Source organism: Ostrinia nubilalis, chromosome 12 (genome assembly GCF_963855985.1).
Source record: "Ostrinia nubilalis chromosome 12, ilOstNubi1.1, whole genome shotgun sequence".
Taxonomy (NCBI): Eukaryota; Metazoa; Arthropoda; class Insecta; order Lepidoptera; family Crambidae; genus Ostrinia; species Ostrinia nubilalis.
The window spans coordinates 12,489,231-12,508,899 of NC_087099.1; the positions used below are offsets into that span (position 1 = coordinate 12,489,231).

Here is a 19,669-nt window from a genome sequence, read left to right on the forward strand (position 1 = left end):
ACCGAGCTATCAGTAAATACCTATCCATATAGTGGAAAAAACAACAACTTACAAGTAGTGGTTTGCAGTTTTCTCTAACGTATCTGCCTGCTGACGATTTTTCGTCCCAGTCTAATTTGCCGTGGTAGAAATATTTTGTTCTAGTTTTGCGTGCCATTCTGAAATAATAAAAATAAATTTCATTAATAAATGTACAATGTATGCAAACTCTAGTGTTTAAAATAATACAGCTAGATCTAGTGGGTCTAGTATGTGTCTTGACAGTCCCGAAGGGTTGTCATCTTTTTATGGCTCAGGGCTAACTTTTTATGCTAACACTTAGTTGTTGCCAAACAATATTGTAATACCTATAACTAAGACAATAAATGATTTATTGATTTGATTTGATTTGAATATGTGTTGTGGCTTGTCGTCATAAAAAAGGTAATCAAGCGACGCGACGGCATATCTTATTATAGTTGCGATAAGTGTTTTTGCAACAAAATGTTTAACCTGACGTAGAACTGTCTAGCATCGTGGCATCTTAGTTAGTTGCATTAAGTGCGTTTTTTGCAACAAACATAATAATAATAATAAATACACTTTATTGCACACCAAAGATAAGAACAGAAAGAAAAGGAACACACAAGGTACAACTAGGCGGTCTTATCGCTATGAAGCGATCTCTTCCAGACAAACATTTATATACTGGCGCTGGATGCAGGCCGCTACCAGCCGTGCGATGTGGAAGTCATTGGGGGAGGCTATGTTCAGCAGTGGACGTCATGTGGCTTAAATGATGATGATGATTTATATACTGATGCGATATTAGTACCTGTAGGGGATGGGTCCGAGGATCCTCTCCATCATGGCGAGGTGCTCGCGGTTGTCGTGCGTCTGGAACAGCGTGATGCCGAGGTGCAGCTCGAACATGATGCAGCCGATGGACCACACGTCGCACGGCTGCGACCAACCTAATTCTGGAACGGAAAAATACTATCGTTAGTCACATACTTTATGACGCATAAATACAGGGGACAAAAGGCGACAATATAGACTAAGAGCTAGTGAACGCCAGACCTACGTCATTTTATAAAAGCTGAAAGTTTGTCAGCGTATGCTCCCAATATAGGATATAATGTTGGTGAATTATGAAGTTTGGGTCATGGTGAAAAACTGTCTGGCAAGGAGTTGGAATTGTCATAACTGTCTGGCTGTTGGGAAAAAATACTTCTAATTATTGGCCAAATATTATACATAGGTAAAAATCAAATTTTATGGTATTTTATGGCGTTCACTAGCTCTTAGTCTAATATCTCAACGATGTCACGGACTGGCGATTCTAGGATCGGAAGTTCGAACCCCATCGCCCGCTGTGGCCTATCGACTATAACGGAACCATTTCATAAAAAATGCCATATGGCAGTCAATCTGTTCCGGACAGTGCACAGTAGGCGGTGCATAAGAGTTACGTTGTAGAGAACTGAACTAAAAATAACCGATTTAGAGGGCATTTGATGTAAACAAGTCAACTCTTTTTTTGTTTCGGTTATTCACTGATATACAAAGTCTGTTTGAATCACAAAAAAATAAGACGAAATAGGTTATCGTCATAATATTGACTTTATACTGAAATGGAAGTTCAATGACGATCGTAAGTCAGATGAATTTATTTTATTTTATTTTATTTATTTATTAGGGACATCAACAGCTTACAGATTTCAATGTAACATTAGACACTTAACACTATGGAAAGCCAATAACAGATATCCACGCAGTAACTTAGTTTAAATTTTGTCTGTGTACAAACAAACATTTGTGAAGAGAAGCTGGGATAAGTTACATAATTTTATTAGTCTTATTACAAACATTTTACAATTAAACTTGTAAAATATTTGCAAAAAACAGTGCTCATAACCTATTAAATTATACTATATTTACATTCCACATTGTTATTTACCATTTACTCGAACGCCAAATGGAGGGAAGCACAGCAAAGAGCGAGGTTAAGCGCTGTCATCAACCTTATCACACAGACAAGGTTGAGCAACGTAGTATTATATTATTTCGAAGATAACGACGAATGCTTCCGTCGTTCGTGTTATAATAATAATGCTCGATTCTAATCACTGAATCGGAACTTAATTAGTGATATTAATTCAAACAAGGCGTTAGGGTACAAGCAACAGCAAATACTATTTTTATTTAAGCAGTATTTAGCTTGATGTGCTGTTGTTGTACTTTGTATGATTTTAGCTTCATTGTGTGGCCACAAAGAAAAGTTTGCTGAACTGATGTGACAAAAGCCATATTTTTAGCGTTGGCGTTTGACTACAAAGAACTAGCTCCCTTACGTCTAGAGCTATATTTGAAACGTTGGTGTGTGGCCACAAAGAGCAGCTAGCTCAAGCCATATCATTAGCGTCAGAGTAGTCACAAAGAACAACTAGCTTATTTAATGTGAAAAAAGTCCAATTTTTAGAATCGGTGTATAGCTCGGTCTGTTTCAACTCAACTAACATAGTTTTTAAGTGCAATTGTTATTAACAAACTGAGTCCTAGTAACTTGAATAAAGAATCATTTATTATTATTATTATAGCTACAAAGAAGAGCTAGCTCATCTCAAACGGCAAGTCATATTTTTAGCACGGATGTGTGGCCACAAAGAAGAGCTAGCTCACGTTTAGTTATATTACAAGCAAAGTTGATTCGCCACAAAGAGCAGCTAGCTCAAAGGGCCATATCATTAGCGTCGGTGTGGCCACAAAGAAGAGCTAGCTCACGTTTAGTTATATTATAAGCAAAGTTGATTCGCCACAAAGAGCAGCTAGCTCAAAGGACCATATCATTAGCGTCGGTGTGTGGCCACAAAGAAGAGCTACCTCACTATAAGGGCCATTAGTTTTGGTGTATGGCCAGAGTAAATACAAATGTAGTAGTAGGTCATCTTCATAGAAACGCACCGAGCGCGGTTTGTATGTGAGCGCGCCAATATACGTATGCGGCGCGCACACACACACTGACAAAATTCGGCGCAACCACGACTGGCTCCCCGCTAATCCACGCTAAATTTTGTCAGTGTGTGCGTGCGCGCTCACATACAAACCGCGCCCGTGCGTTTCTATGAAGATGACCTACTCATTTGTATTTACTCTGGTATGTCCCCCAGGTATAGCTCACCTAATATGACTTCTGGCGCGCGGTAGTGGCGCGTCGAGACAATGGTACTGTGGTGCTCGTGGTCGAAGGTTGCGCTGCCGAAGTCAATTAGTCGCACGTCGCTCCGCTTCACACGCAGCAGATCGTGACTCTGAAGAGTAGAGAAAATTAGTAAATAAATATACATGGACAATGGACATGTTACAGTGCGATAAGTCCCATGCCTAGCAAAGCTTTCACTGTGGGAACTAGATGACGGTTATAATCATACTTAAATATGTATGTACTTTTTATTTTAACCATAAATATCATGCCTTTACAAACGACTGTATGAATATTCAATTAAGTCTGATTTGCAGTAAAAACTCGCTTGTAAAAGCGCTTTCTAAGTCTACTTGCAAAAAATAAACGAGTTTTATGAAAGTTTTTTATAGCACCGTCGAACTTCACGTCCTACGCTATATTGCAAGTAATTATTTTCTGCTACAGTGTCAGCAATTTCTAAGACCTACATTTGAGAAGCTATGATGAATCTGGAGTCATATATCGCATAATATAGCGAATCCACCCAGATTCCGTATGCTTGTAATACGAGCCTAACCGACCGTGTCGTACCGTCGATTGATATTCAATAACAATTAAAGAAAATAAATCGTTCGAAGCGGCTGGCAATGGATTTATTTCCCACATTTAGAAAGTATAGTATTTTAAGTGTTATTGAAATTGAAATTGAAAAAATTTATTGTCAGACCGGGGTCCATAATCGTGTTATTATATCCATATTGCATTGACTTTTGTATTTTTTATCTCAATAATAAGTAATATTAAAAAGTACAGAGTTAATTTGTATGTTAGAAATGTATGAATATTTTAAATTACATAATATAAATTATCTTGAAGCCAAATTATCCATTTTCAAGAAAAAAAAAATATTGCGTATGTTTACTAGTGTTATTTACGCAACTGATATTATGTTATCACATTTGTTTAGTCTATTATGCTGATATTATAATTGTCCTATATAAGCCCGAATAAGACTATTTGGATTGTCTACAGATGACATGACTAGGCATAGACATAGGCCATGAACATTAAACATTTCTACTACGAAATTACAACTGCGTATTAGAAAGAAGTTCTTTTGTATGATGTCATGAAATTTTACATATAACAACTGTTCTCAAAAAGGCGAGTGAACTCGTTAATTTAGTTTGTATGAATTCTTATCACGACTATATTTGTGACGCAATAACACGTGTATACGTATTGTTGTGAACTGACGAGTTCAATCACCTTGCTATATTTACGATTCCAAACTAGGTGTTTACAATCAAGGTGAGTTGAACTGATATTATATTGCGTTTTGTGGTGACATAAGTTACAGTATGACACATCTATATTAATAATTTCGTCAAGGGGTACGGTAGACTGGATCGAAACCTTATATGAATAACAAAGCATAAAAAAATAACGATTTTGAGTCGACAACATATATCCGCAAAATTCGGATAATGGAGAATTTCGTTAAATTCCGATGGCATTGACAAACAAACCGCTGTCGCCATCTTTAGTAGTTCACCATCCACTCACTATGCGATCAACGCCAAAAGCTGGGTTGTCATCGATCCATAAATAAATGGAAATCAGTGCGTTTCGCGATTTTTATGATAATATACTCTTTGTTATGTGTTTTTTCTTTAAACCTGGTATTGGCCGATTCAACCACAAAAAAAGAATATTAGCCATAACCTTATAAGTTGAAGTTCAAATGTCAATGTCATTTAGTTTCTCACAGTGATATAGTTGACCCACGCTGAACTGTCCCACCAAACTCAATGACAGGGGGGCGCTACCATCGTTCAACTATATGGTTTCCAACATGGCAAAAATCGGAACCAGCGATCCGGTATTGACGGTGGCGCCCCACTGTCAATGTCATCGATAGGACAGTCCAGTATTTTGGAACTATAAATTCCAGTGACATGCAATTTTTGTAATGGTAAAATATTTGTAAGAAACTGCAAACAAATGCAAATGTGCAGTCGATGTGTGGAATGCGACAACATTATACTCGGTAAGCGGCTTAATATTTTTTTTTATTTAACCCGAAAAATAATAATAAATGACCACATGCATAGCCTGTGTTGAGTTGTTATCAACATAAATACAGAAACAGACACGATTTTTGCCCCGTTTTTTCTGATAACCGAATAGACTCCTTCATGCGCAAGTTCCACTTGAGCTCGGCTGGTTCTTATTATAAATAATTGTGTAATATATTTTTGCAGATAATTTCAATTATTGCGAGTGTTGTGGCTTAGAAACAATTAGGCAGTTAAGAATAAACAAGGCTCGGGCACTATCAAACCTTTTTCCTAAAAAGCAAAAAGCTGCTTCTGCTGCTTCACAAGATTTATTTGATGACTTTCAGGTAAGTTAATAGTGTAGGTCACTGAGTAAAGTAAAATAATAATAATAATAAATAAACTTTATTTATCTTTCACAGAGGTATAAATAAATATAGAGGTGGGAGGATATACCTACACCTACATACATTCACAATACTTATTATTATTTGAATATTTGTCTAAAAATAAAATATATTTCTCTTATTAAACTCAGTTAGCTCAGATGGAGCGCGACAACGTAGAAGTCGAGGATGTAGGTTCAATTCCTGCATGTGGTGTATTTTTTCATCACATCTTATTAAATTTGTTTAATAAGAGTAACACAATATATTTCTCTTTTAAGGTTGATAACGAAGAGTTGGCGCTAATCGAGGATTCATTGATGATTGATGATGCTTCTTCGGACAACAAGAAAAAACAGCTACTGTCAGTCAGCAGTGATGATTCTTCTTCAGACAACAAGGAAAAACAGCTGCTGTCAGTCAGCAGTGATTTAATTTCTTTAGAAGAAGAAGAGAAAGAAAACATATCAAATGGGGGGCAGACCCCCGAAAAAACGTAAATATTCAAGCAGGTTTAGTACAGAATATCAGCCCCCCAGGACTAACTATTTATATTTAGCACTTTCAAATAACACCATTCAAGTATCAGTACATTCAGTTGGTTCTATGATTTATGAATGTGTTCAATGTCAAGCACTTCATTTTTAGGTGAAAAAATTTAAAATCATTTTAAAAATTGTTGGGTCTATGTATGGGAAGGTATACATAGACCCAGACAGTCTTAAAGCCAATTCCAGAAATATTATTAGCATTTTTTGAACCAAACAGAACAGATGAAAGTGTTCGACAATATCTTTACACTGAAATTCCGACACATTTCAGATTTATCCATGGACAGTGGCAACCACGGAATATCTCAGTCAGCGGCTGATAAAGTAATTGCAAGAATGTATAATTATTCCTTTTCTGATCGGGAACGATATTATCTCCGGCTATTACTACTTCACGTCAAAGGGCCGACTTGCTTCAGAGATGTTAGAACTTATTAATATGAAAATATTATTTACACATCATTTCGAGAAGCTGCTCAAGCAAGGGGGCTACTTTTTGACGATCAAGAATGGGAAAGATGTTTGGATGAAGCAATTGGTTTCAAACTTCCTCGGCAATTACGACAGCTGTTTGCGTTAATTTGCGTGTTTAGTGAAGTAACTGATCCTAATGCTCTTTGGGAAAAATTTGCATCACATTTTATCGAAAACTTTACAAGATCCCGCCCTGAAATATTATCCAAACAGTTGGCTTTACAAGAAATTGATGAAACATTAAAACTCCACGGAAAGAGACTAACAGATTTCGGACTTCCGGAGCCAGATATTGATGAAAATAGTATTTTCTTATCTGATCCCGTTTCTGACTATTAATAAGAGTTATTTACATAACCTATATTAACGATTGAATTTGATTGTTTTGTTAATTTGTCTTAGTTTATTTTGAATGTTGATTTAAAATAAAAATAATTTGTGTAAAAACATTTGCAGTTTTTATTTACCATATTTAATATTCTTTGAGAACCGATGACTACAGAAACATCTATCTACATTTTGCACCTAGAATTGTGTATTATGAGTCAAATTGCACCCGAGCGAAGCCGGGTTTTCATCTAGTACTTTAATAATATTCGGACACATTTCAGTAAGTGGCGATCTTCTTTCAGTCATGACAATCCGATTTGTTTTGGATACGCTTCTTACGGTTTTTGTGGCTAGCGTCGACTTCTAACTGGTTTTACGGTTGTTAGTTACTTACGTTATGTATTAAATACTCTGGAGGCATGTTAAGTAACAAACCGCAATTTTTAATAAGCTTGCCCGACTTTATTAGTCTCGACCTAGCGAGAACGACTTAGTGAACAAAATGCCTCAACGCAAGCGATTAAAGTGCCTATTTAGTCTTATGTCATAAACCCTGTTTATGCTATGTACAGTAAAGTAAAGTAAGTATAAAAGTAAAGTGTTAACTGCCCATTGCCGGTCATGACGTCTCGTTCTATCGCAAAGAATCACCATTTGATGAGAGCGAGAGTAAAAACGGAAATGGATAGTTAGCACTGTGACCGATAGTACTTAATAAAACGTCTAGCGCTTAACCATTTCAGGTCAGTGCCTGAAGTATGTATGGGAGCGACACGGGAAGTTTTTGAGACGTCAAACGTCAGCGAGACTTGAGACGTGATTCAGGCCTCCTAGACAAAACGCACTTTTTGATCGAATCGAAAATCGAATCCGTCAAAACTCTATACAAAAAAGGGGCTTTTCGACCACTTTTCGACTGGTTTGCGATTATAATTTGCACTTTGTCTAGACCCACTGATTCGTATGCTCTGTCACGTCAAAATGTCAATAGCACCCTCCCGTATAGATCCAATATACTGAACTGTCCTATCCGTGACATTGACAGCGGGGCGCCACTGTCTATACCGGATCGCTGGTTCCGATTATTGGCATGTTGGAAACTATACAGGGTGTTAGGTAAATGGGTATATGAGCCGACACTAGCCCATGTTAACATATGCATATAAATGGTATGGTGAAGTTAGAAATTTGATATCATCATTTTATTTTTTTAAATTTTCATACAAAATAAAATTTATAAGATCAGATTTCTATGAAAATTAAAATAATTAAAACGATGATATCAATTTTCTGACTTCACCATACCATTTATATGCATATGTTAACATGGGCTAGTGTCGGCTCATATACCCATTTACCTAACACCCTGTATAGTTGAACGATGGTGGCGTCCCCCTGTTAATGAGTTTGGGTGGACAGTTCAATTTAGGTCATCTATACACTTTATTGATCCAGTTACGCGCGAGACCTAATTTGAAATAATAACCAACCTTTTTGGAGCTCGTGTACACGTTGACGACCTCGTAGTCGCTGTCGACGAACAGTATGTTCTCCGGCTTGAGGTCGGTGTGCGTGAGCTTGTTGTCGTGCAGGAACAGCACGCTGTAGATGAGCTGGTACGAGATGTGCCGCACTTGCTCCAGCGGGTAGGGTTGGTAGTTGTTGTCTTTCTGCAACCGCAAACAAACACCGGTTAGGCCCAGAACAGACGGTGAAACGCAACTGCAACGAAACTGCAACATTCTGATGATTCTGATGAATGAAACTGAAAGTTTCAAACTGGTCGCGTCATGTGTGGTCTCTCAACGGACGCTATGGAAGAAACTTAGATACAACTCAAAAGTAACTAGCAGTTGCAGTTTCGTTTCACCGTCTGTTCTGGGCCTTACATAACTTAAAGTTTATAATATTATCATAACCACTGATTAAAGAATCTAAAGGGAGATGTGAAAAGGCACCGGCCCCGCCGTGACGCAGCAATATGCCCAAAAACAGAACACATTGCTCGCGACAGCGATGTGACAGCAGTGACGTTATACACGGTGTTTCCTTTCTTTGCATTCTTGCCATATTTACACAGAGGTAATTACTGATACTGAACACAAATCAGTAAAAAAAGGAATGCCGTAAAATTTTGTTTTTTAATCTTGAGTATTTTATTTTATCGACAATCTGTTAAACACCACTAATTTATCGTAACACATGCACATCACTTGTTGGCGATGGCGACGGAGACTCTTTCTATTTTTAAATATCTATTGCAATCTTTGTTTTTAAATAATTTTTGACACTTGTAAAAAGCTGACGCCCACTAGGTTTATTCCAATTGCGCCTATTGAACGTGCGAGACAAAATTGGTTTAATCCAATTTGTACTGCAAAACCAAATTTACTAAAAACTTAGTGTGCTTTCTTTATGGGGGTCTCTAGTTTATCTAAAATAACAGGTATTGTTTGCTATGTTTATCTCTGTGAATATGACAAGGATGCAGAGTAACACCCTGTATAAAGTTTATATTATCATAACCAATGTGATGTAACTGACACGGTTCTTATCGAGTTAATGTCATGTTGATAACATTTCTAGAACTAATTAATGCAAATTACTTTGGCACTTCCAATGTCGTAACTTGGTAGGAAGAAAGTTTTATTCATAACTTAATATTTATGATGTTAGAGACGGAAACAATAATTTTAAGTGCCGGAAGCTCAGTAATGAGTCAGGTTTTCGCATATTCCCGTAACTTGCGCTTGCGCAACCGGGATTAAGCAGCGATACTCCGTGAATGCTAAATGCGATATCTTTAAACATCAGATTACTCACCAGGAAGTCAAATACACTCTGTCCGAGCATTTCGAATGCGATGCACATGTGTCCGTGGTACTCGAACCAGTCTAACATCTTTACACATAGGCTGAAACAAAAATATGGGTATTTTAGACCGGGGTTGTGTCATCAAGATGACATGAGTTGGTAAATTTAGAATACTAATAATACGTCATTTATTTTAAGATGAATTGCAAATCAAGGGCTCAGTGATTCAGTATCAAGGGCGCTCTCGTTCGGCGCCGTTTTGATATTTAGAAGATTAGGGGCAAGCGGCAGACGGTATTTTTATGTTTTCGGTTGACATCAAGATGTTGCTGGCGCGCGGCCAGGCGGGAGCCGTAGCGTCGCGTATAAACGCGCAAGGTCAAATATTGTTACATTGCGCGCCGTCACCGAAGAATTAACAGATATCAACAAGTGCGTGCTTTAATCAACGATAATACCTAATGAATACGTTCATGTACTCACTTCTTACAATCTGGGTCAACTTCTGCCAATTTCTCTAGTACGTTTATCTCTAGTTTCGCAGCCTCTCTGTACTTCTCAACATTCTTGATTATCTTCAGAGCCATTCTGTGCTCCCTGAAAATTATAAATAGACAAAACATTAATCATTTTCCCAGACAAATTTTGGTATTCGCTGGCAATAAGTATCGAAAGTAGCCGTTAGTATAAACAAACTAAAATAGCGTTGAATAATTGGAGTCAGGTATGCGGTGCCAAACAATGTGTCATCATCCGGAGAAGTGAACGACACTGCACATAAGCCGAAAAACTGTACACTGCAAGCCAGCAGAGATATCTTCGGCCGCGTTCTATATACTTGCGATGGACGCGGAGAAAACACAATTAAAAAAGAAAAAATCACACGTGATTTCACAGCGTAATAAGACTATGAAAGTTATGTATCTGGCATATTTATTGCAGCAATATTTGTTCTAATGATGCATTAAAATAACATTTACTAAACCGATAATTAAAGTTGTTTTCAGCTGACAGATTTATAGCAATGTTTCACATCATACAATTAGTTAATAAACAATTTAATGAAAATTAATGAACATATACAAATTATAAAAACGCATACATTATAGGCACATATCATCAGCATTATTATAGATATACAGGGTGGAAACGATAAGTGATATCACTCGATTATTTCTAAACTATACAAGATATCGAAAAACTGGTTACTAATCCTGAAAGTGCTTCACGTGCTTGCTTTCAAACGGTACCAATAATAGGTTACAGAATAAATGGGATCTATCCGAAAATTTAATGTTTCCAGCTTCCATACTAAATGTATGCCAACTACATAATACTACAAGTCTTAGTGTGTTTTTTTTAATTAAATTATAAATTCTTAAAATAAACTCGTTAATTGCATTCATTTAAAATTATTTATGAAAAACGATGTCGAACAAGAGATGAGTGGTATGACTGTGGTGTTCGTTTCAGCCAAATGACGTCCACTGCTGGACAAAGGCCTCCCCCAAGGTTTTCCACAATGAACGGTCCTGCGCTGCCCGCATCCAGGCTCTTCCCGCGACCTTTACCAGATCGTCGGTCCACCTAGTAGGAGGCCTGCCCACGCTACGTTTTCCAGCCCGTGGTCGCCACTCGAGAACTTTCCTGCCCCAACGGCCATCGTCTCTACGAGCTATGTGCCCCGCCCACTGCCACTTGATTTTAGCAATTCTGCGAGCTATGTCGGTTACTTTGGTTCTCCTACGGATCTCCTCATTTCTGATTCGATCACGCAGGGAAACTCCGAGCATAGCTCCGAGCATAGACTGTGGTGTATGAAAGATGAAAAAAATAATTTTTTATTTAGATCCAGTTTATACTGTAATCTACTTTATCTACTATTGATACCGTTGGATAGAGCTCGTGAAGCACTTTTAGGATCAGTAACCAGTTCTACGATATCTTGTGTAGTATTTAATATTATAGGGCTGTATCTTGTACAGTTTCGAAATAATCGAGTGAGATCACATAACGTTTACACCCTGTATATACATTTTTTGTATAATTTTAGAATGTTTCGATTTGGTTTTATTCATGAGTGACTTTTGAACAAATACGAATTACATTCTTAATTCTTTTGACATTGATTGGAATTATCAATTTGAACTGTAAAATATAATATACTTGATAAAACATTTATTCAGGAATTACATAATAATAATGACTATGTTTATGCATACAGAGTGATAACATGCGTTGAAAGCGTCATACAGAACAAACTGGAGTGAGACAGGACGAAGTGAAACTATAAAAACATAATTTTACTCACATTTCTAAATCCTTCACCTCGACCACCTTGCCGAAGGTGCCCTCACCGAGTGTGTCGATGATTTTGTCTGCAATTAAACCAAGGTGACATATTAATTAAATGCACACAAACAGTCATGATGGAATTCGGCATTGGTTTTTAATGAAAAGGGCTCATTATAATAGCAATTGAACACATTCAATAAATGCATTTACATATTAGTGAGCTAAAAACCAATGACTACCACTCCAACATGACTGAGAATTCGATGATCTGTAAGTTACCACTGAATTGTGAAAAATTTAAATTAAATAAAAAAAAAATAGATTGAATTCTTGATTCCACATAACACTGAGCACTAAAATTTGATTTGGGTCATTAACAGAACTAGGTTTCTTGAAATTTCTGCTGTCTGTATCAAAAGGAAATGCAATGTGTTTATTGTTTATGTGTAAATGATGTTAAAAATATTTGATTAACTGTCACTGTGTGTGTAATGTATGGTATGGTGTGGTGTTTGTGTAGTGTAGTAGCAGTTTGTTTAAGTTATGGTGTGGACACGAACATCTCGCTCCCATGACATAGCCGGGCCAGTACACCAGGTGTCCGTCCTTGTCGTCCTTGACGGAGGAGCGTGCCCGGGAGCTCTGCAGGCGCCAGCCAGCCGCGCCGCCGGGAGCGAAGCGCCGCACGCCAGCCGCACGCCAATGCGCCAACGCCACACGGATGCCAATGCCACGGAGAGCGCCACGCGTTCGCCACGACCCGAGTAGTGTTGTACCCAACAATCAGACAATGGAACGGTTGCCCGTCAGACAAGCGACAATTGGTATGGTGTCGTACATGCTGTTAAAGGGCGGACGGGTGGGCGCTGCGGAACGGCGCTGGCGGACGCCCGAGCCGGGCCCGGGCCTCGGGCGCCCGCCGAGCGCGCCGCCGTTCGCACGGACCGGCCGGGAGCGGGACGGGACGGGAGCGGAGCTGGGATCACTGGGAGGGGTTCCGACGCACCTCACGCACTCTTTCAATCTCACATCGACCGCTCACCCTGGGTTTAAGGAATAACAGTGTCCACCCGATTGCCATTTAAAAATAAATAAACACAATCCTAATTATACTAACGCTAGCACCGAGCGTATCGGGATATCGCTTACGCTTAGAATTAGACAAAATATTAACGTAAATATGTGACATTATGTTAGTTTTCAAAACACGCATAAGTAATGTTATCACATGCACTATCATGGCACTTTTTTATTCTTTACGTCCACGTTCAACGAATGTCAACAGATTATTAGCGACTGCGTTCGTATTTGTTTGAAACCGTCAAGCAGTTATTTGCTTCTACCTCACATTTCTATAATAAAATTTTACTACTGTTTGTTTTTAAACGTCGAGACACATGCATTCCACAGAGTAAATATTGTTTGAGGTGCTATTATAAATCGTAATTAGGCGTACAATGATTACGAGTCATTCATTCGATGTAAATAAATATTAGGCTAAATAATGTTTACTGGTACAAGTGTTGCAACACTTCACATTGAATAGGAAAACCACGGACCGGGTGTTTGTTAGCGGCACACAGAGCGCAGGCGGTTAGCAGTGCTTACAGGCGGCGTGACCGCGCGCCGCAGCAGGTGGCGCGGCCGGCGCGGGCGCTGGCGCGCGCGCAGCTCGGGCGGCAGCGCCACCACGTCGCCCACGCCCAGCGGCTCCGGCTTCTTCGTTGCGACAGTTTCGTTCGACACATCGTTGCCCTCCTTTTCTCCGATGCGACCGTACACCTCGTCCAGGTGCGCGTACTTCATTATGAGGCTCTGTATCTCCTTTCGTCGCGTCTCTCGCTCGCTCAGCACCCGATCTCCCACCGGGGTCTTGTCGTCGTCCTCGTCGCTGGACGGAAAGTATATTTGCTTTTGTCCCACTGTCTCTTTTGATGGAGAGGATGCGGGAGTCTTTGTTAATTTTGATTTTGTCTTTTCGCTGCTGAGCGGTGAAACCAAATCGCGAACACCCGAATGTATGTCGATATTGACAGGTCGCAGTGCTAATTTACCTTTCTTATCACTGTTCTCACTTTTTTCGGCTCGGAGTGATCGTCTCTGGTGTCTTCTGTAAACACTATCCCTATCTTTCCCATAGTATGGACGATCTCTTAAGGGTATTATATCATATCCGTTTTTGTTTTCATCTTTGTCCTTCTGTTTCTGATTAGATGATAATCGGCGGTCAGCTGTGTTTCTAAACGGCGTCTTGTCTCTGGTTTTCTCACGAGAATAATTGTTTCGTTTAAATGAACTTTCACCGAAAACTGCAGTCGTCAAGCTTCTCATTAATCCTCTAGGCATAGGAGGTTCCGGTTCTAATGTTTTATCACGATCTTCTTTCTCTTTTCTAGCTCTCTCTTTTTTCTGGACGGCTATTCTGTCTAAGACTGACGAATATTTATCTTCTAATCGGCTACGTGTACTTCCTAGAAGGATCGTGCTATCGACATTATTATTGGCTTCCTTGAGAGGATATCGTTTGGTAAATGGAGATGATTTATTATCTTTCATATGGGCTCTGCGGAATGAGTCACTACGACCGAGAGCACTAATGCCGGAGGTAGAATGTAAAGGTGATATGTCAAGTCTTGATTTGGGTGAGCTGAGGTAACCGTACGTACGATCATCATTCAGTTTCCTCGTGGCCGCTGAGACACCGGTAAGCAAAGGTGTGTACGGTGATATATGTCTGGAGTTTTCGTATCGTCTTACACTGGCAAGAGCTGAATTTTTACTAGAAAGCAACTTGTCATCATATCTGGTTCGTGCGGCACTTAATTTTGTGTCTGGGACATCTGATTTTTCTGAGGGTCCCCGTCGAGTTAGCCGATTGATGATGTTGGAATAGCCATCCGACAATAGCTGTGTCACGCTTGTGGTAGACGACCGGCTGTAACGATGACGCCGAGGGCTAGTCGTGCCATTTCCATTGGCGTTTATTGTTGTCATGTTTATTCGATAAACTTATTTATTATTTACACTCACTTTACCCTGGATAAATTACGTAGTATTCGAATAACGTCATAATTCCACAATGAACCACAATACACAAAACATATTTTTTTCAAAAAGTGGTGAATGCTTCGGTACCGGACATTAGACTGGGTCTATCTCGAGATTGGGAGCGTACCTAAGCGCGAACGAATTTCAGAAAGATCACTAGCGCAGGCGAGTGCGGCCGCCGGTGCCAAGTAATGGTCGTGGACTAAAAATATCGGCAACCCGTGGGAGCGCCCTCCCGCGCACTCCCGGTGTGCGCGCGCGCATTTCTTCGCATTACACTTGTTATAATTTTGTATCTCAATTTACTTTTTCTTATTTCTTTATTTGCGTATTTACACAAGTCTGCGGTCGTGATATATTTGACATGGAAACGTTTGCAGGACCTAATAGGGAACGACATACGTAGATGTCTACCTACGTATTTACGATTTTGTTTTGGCAAACTTATGTAGTGGAATGCTAGTGTCTTTTTATACGGAAAATACTTATTAATAGAGTAAGAGCTGGTTCAACGAACAAAGTTGTCAATCAGTGTCAAATTATAATGGAGAAGTAGTAATTAGTCATGCGAGTCGGTGAACTTTTTGATATTTCTGAAACTTACACCTTTCTCTGAACGATGAGCTGGGCCGCCAAGACAGTTCTGTCAATAAGCGGTAAGTAATTGGGTTAGTGGGGCGCGTGTGAGTAGCGAACAATGCCGCCTGCGCACGCGGCCAGCACGCAACAGATCCATCTCACAAGATAAACAATTATTATCCCATAGGTCAGCTGTGTGTTTATCTCGAGTTAAACTTGAACGAGAGATTACTACGTGTGTTATCTCACTGGACATGACATGTCACGGGTAGTCCGAAGCGCTCGGGAACGGCGGATGCGGGCGCCGCGATAAAACGTCCAGTGACACGAATGCTCTACGTGTCTCACGCTTATCATTTTGTAAACGATCCGTGTTACATTTGTTTTTTATTCTACTTGACGCCCCGACAATTCTGCAATTGGTTTAAATAAGTAGCTCCTATTTTCTTTCACCATCATAATAGTATAATCATGTCAATTTAGCTGTTTTTAGATTGTATCTACTATTTATGAAATATTCATAAGAAACTGAAAGTGAATTAATTACCTTTCATCGCAGGATTTTACAATTCTAGGTAAGAATGTTCTAGCTTTCGAAGGAAGTGGTACTGGTATTGGTGCAGGCAGCGGAAACCGCGCGAAAATAACCAACATTCTATAGCCACATTCGCGTACCGACCTCTTGCATGCTTTGAACTTTTCCCCTTTTATTCACCAACACTTTTTATTACGATTATCGATTTAATAATAAATTTCAACTCTATTACGAGTATTTTCATCAACATAATAGTAACATCGAATGATTGACTGAATTCATTGAAAAAAGTATCCGCAGTTGATATGGAATGCACGTAAGTGGCAACAGTTTAAATGTTTACACAGTTGTATCACAAACATGGGTCAAACGCACCTGCAGGAATACATTATCATCAGATATAAGTGGATAGTTGTATTTGAAGATTACTTGAAATATGTGAGATGAATTATTGTATGAATTAACTTTACGAGATGTTATGACACAGAGAGCGATTAGAACAAAAAACACTGATGCAACATATTCATCGGCACTGATAACGTTGCGGAAGTATTGGTTTAGACTCATCGCCACATGTGAACTGTTGGTAAGCATCGCACACAGACTGTCGGCGTGCTCTCAAACCAGCTGTTTAGTGCGCCGCAGGGAATAACAATAGCAGGTAAGGAGACCTCTTGCGCTATTGGCCCATCATTCATTGTAGGGTAGGGGCAAGTAACTGAACATTTTAAAAGGCCATGCGATATTGCCCATTTGAATATGTCACATCTGCAGTGTTTATGTTAATTATATTTAGATTATGTAAGATGATAGTTTAATAATTAATTATTAAAACTGACCTTGCCTGCTAGCCGACTACAGGCACCGTCTATATCAAAAAGGACTTCTGCCACGACAGAGAGCAGTTTCGCAACATCATGCCACTTGCACCTGTGCTCCTTGAGAAACCGCTTGTAAAGCTCATAAAAGGAGGCTAGACGTAAGGGCACTCTCACACGATCGTGTTTTAATGATATTTCAGTCATTGTACGAGGTTGCACTACGATTGATAACACTAAACAGAGCACTGCACGCCACAGCCCGAGCGTGGGGGCGGGTAGGCACTGCGCCGGCTGCCTCACAACTGCTCTGTACTGGCGACCGATACCGCCGGCCGACCACAATTCTTCTTCAAATCAACGCGACAAAGGTTAAGAAAGGTTTGTAAACTCATCGAAACGTAACAATCAGTGGAAAATGGAAATTAAAATTGCAACTATTAATCAACATGAAACGTTCACGTTCAACGGCGAAGAATGGACTGAGGGAACTGCGCGGTGGTACTTTAATTAAAAATGTCCAGCAGGAATGAAGCAAACAATTTGTAACGTGAGCTTTCGGTTCAAACAGGATTGATCCGCGTTGGAGCGACTCAGCTGGTCTTAATTACTATAGTAATTAGAAATATTGAAAGAATTAGTAATTAGATTTATGAATAGCATCAAATTGGTTACATGAGAAATTTTATACTCACTGCGATTAGTTAGTTTACGGTAGGTTACATGAAAATCGTCACGTGTTAAATAGAAACGCAAGTTTTTGTTTACCAATGATAACAATAGTTTTACATAAATTGATCAAATATATCAGGTAAGTAGGTATAACAATAAACAATAATTGTTTTTGTTCCGTATAAGGCTCTAATGAAAGCTACTTTTCAATTATGAAAAGAGTGATTAGACCGATATAGCGGTATTTTGAGGCTAGTAGTGGTCGGGCGGTTGGCGCAACATGCGCGGTATCGCAAGGTCGGCCGGAAGGAACTGGGCATTACCAAATAGATAGGTGGGTTCGAAACACCGCATGCCGCATTTATCAGACCATATCAACCGCGCCGTACAATGTATTTAATGATACGCGATAGGACCGCCATCCTCTATCAGCGTTCTTGACCTTAGAATACGCCTTAATGTTAAGGTAAACGCTTCATCTATGTTACTAAACTTGGTGTATTACGTGACCAATATTTCTTTGCGCAATATACAACTATTTCTGCGATAAAGAGGTCGCGTTTTTGAATCAGTAATATTTACTGACAGAAGGATGAGTAAGAAATTACATTCGTGTAGTAGTCAGCGAGGGGTCTGATTCACGAGATCCGCACTGAGCCGCCTGCGACGGGTTTCAATTGATAGATTCGGTACTACAATTCAAAACAATTGAGCCGCACGCTACTTGATGAACGCCCATTAACTGCTTCGTGGGCTCGTTGCCTTCTTATGAAATGCATATTAACATACCCCGTTTATTTTTACATTAAATAATGAATATTTCATCCTCATTAAATATTTTCGTACTTCGCGAATCTAGTTCTCCGCCTGTTTTCATTATTATGAGCAGCTGTGTTAACTCAGTAAAGGAATAAGCCTGGCACAGTTTTTAAAGTATGTAGCACAAAACCTACTATTAAAACAAACAACTTGGTCAAATTGTTATCGTTGACAGGCAAAAAGGTCACTTTCAATACCTACACTAATATACTAGGTTACTGTTAAACTTGGATTTTTCGATCCAAATAAAGAGCTTATTTATATGAATAAGAATAAATTCTTGAATCTAAATCAAATTGATAATAAAATACAAGTATGTAACTCATATAAATCGCAAGTACATGAAGTGCGGTAATAAGTTGTGCAAACTACTAATAAACAACTAACGTTTTTTATGAACTGTGAAACAAATAACGGAATAATTTTTGACTAATATTGATTTCTGAACTGAATTGAAACACGACTATTACGTTTTTTTTAAGATATTGTTACATATTATCGATTTCTGGACTTCTTATTTAATTAATTATTATGTCAGCTCGTTAGGTTTCTGCCAAACCAGTTCGATTGAATTTCAAATTGGTTAAGTCAGGTAATATTTTAATAACATTAATTACAAAATCTAATTAAATTAATAATATATCTTATTAAATTAATAGTATGTTCAGTACGCTTCAGTAACCATTTATTAACCCTTTAACGGACAAAGCAAGTTAAATTCTTTTCAGTGTTTTAAGATCTGAAAATGTAACAAAACTATTACTGAAATCAAAATTACTGAAAATTACCATTTTGAATAGATTTTGACCAATTTGACCGTAAATGACAAGTCAGTCATTTTCAGCAATAATTGCGTCCTTCAGCTAATCACCATAGATAACTAAATCAAGTTTATTATCTCTGGATACGTAAATAGGAAACGTCAAACCTAAAATTAGTTTTAGAGAGTGAGTGATTCCAAAATAGCAAACCTAGTCTGACACTAATATATTTATAAGTTTCAATTTTCTTTTAGAAATCGACCGTGGGAATAAATAAATAATGAAGTGTGTGTTGTTAAATAATGAGCTATTCCTGCACTTTGCGTTTGTAATAGTTGCTAGTCTAGTGAATATAGTACGTTAT

At 38.7% G+C, this 19,669-nt stretch overlaps 1 protein-coding gene and 1 long non-coding RNA gene across 7 annotated transcripts in view; one reads left to right on the plus strand and one right to left on the minus strand.

Moving 5' to 3' along the window:
* The window catches only part of LOC135076963 (dual specificity protein kinase CLK2), a 61,471-nt gene that overhangs the window by 4,650 nt on the left and 37,152 nt on the right, over positions 1–19,669 (minus strand). For all 6 annotated transcript variants that reach the window (XM_063971496.1, XM_063971497.1, XM_063971494.1 and 3 more), the window contains 8 exons: positions 12,634–12,715; positions 12,090–12,156; positions 10,262–10,375; positions 9,788–9,878; positions 8,455–8,634; positions 3,161–3,290; positions 815–959; positions 53–158 (listed from right to left, as the gene is read on the minus strand). In XM_063971496.1, coding sequence (XP_063827566.1) covers positions 53–158; positions 815–959; positions 3,161–3,290; positions 8,455–8,634; positions 9,788–9,878; positions 10,262–10,375; positions 12,090–12,156; positions 12,634–12,715 — 915 coding nt within the window. The remainder of the gene's footprint in view (positions 1–52; positions 159–814; positions 960–3,160; positions 3,291–8,454; positions 8,635–9,787; positions 9,879–10,261; positions 10,376–12,089; positions 12,157–12,633; positions 12,716–19,669) is intronic.
* LOC135076965 (uncharacterized) lies at positions 5,112–5,984 on the plus strand. The gene is made up of 3 exons (XR_010258353.1): positions 5,112–5,213; positions 5,428–5,570; positions 5,891–5,984. It is a non-coding gene; the product is annotated as an uncharacterized LOC135076965 (long non-coding RNA).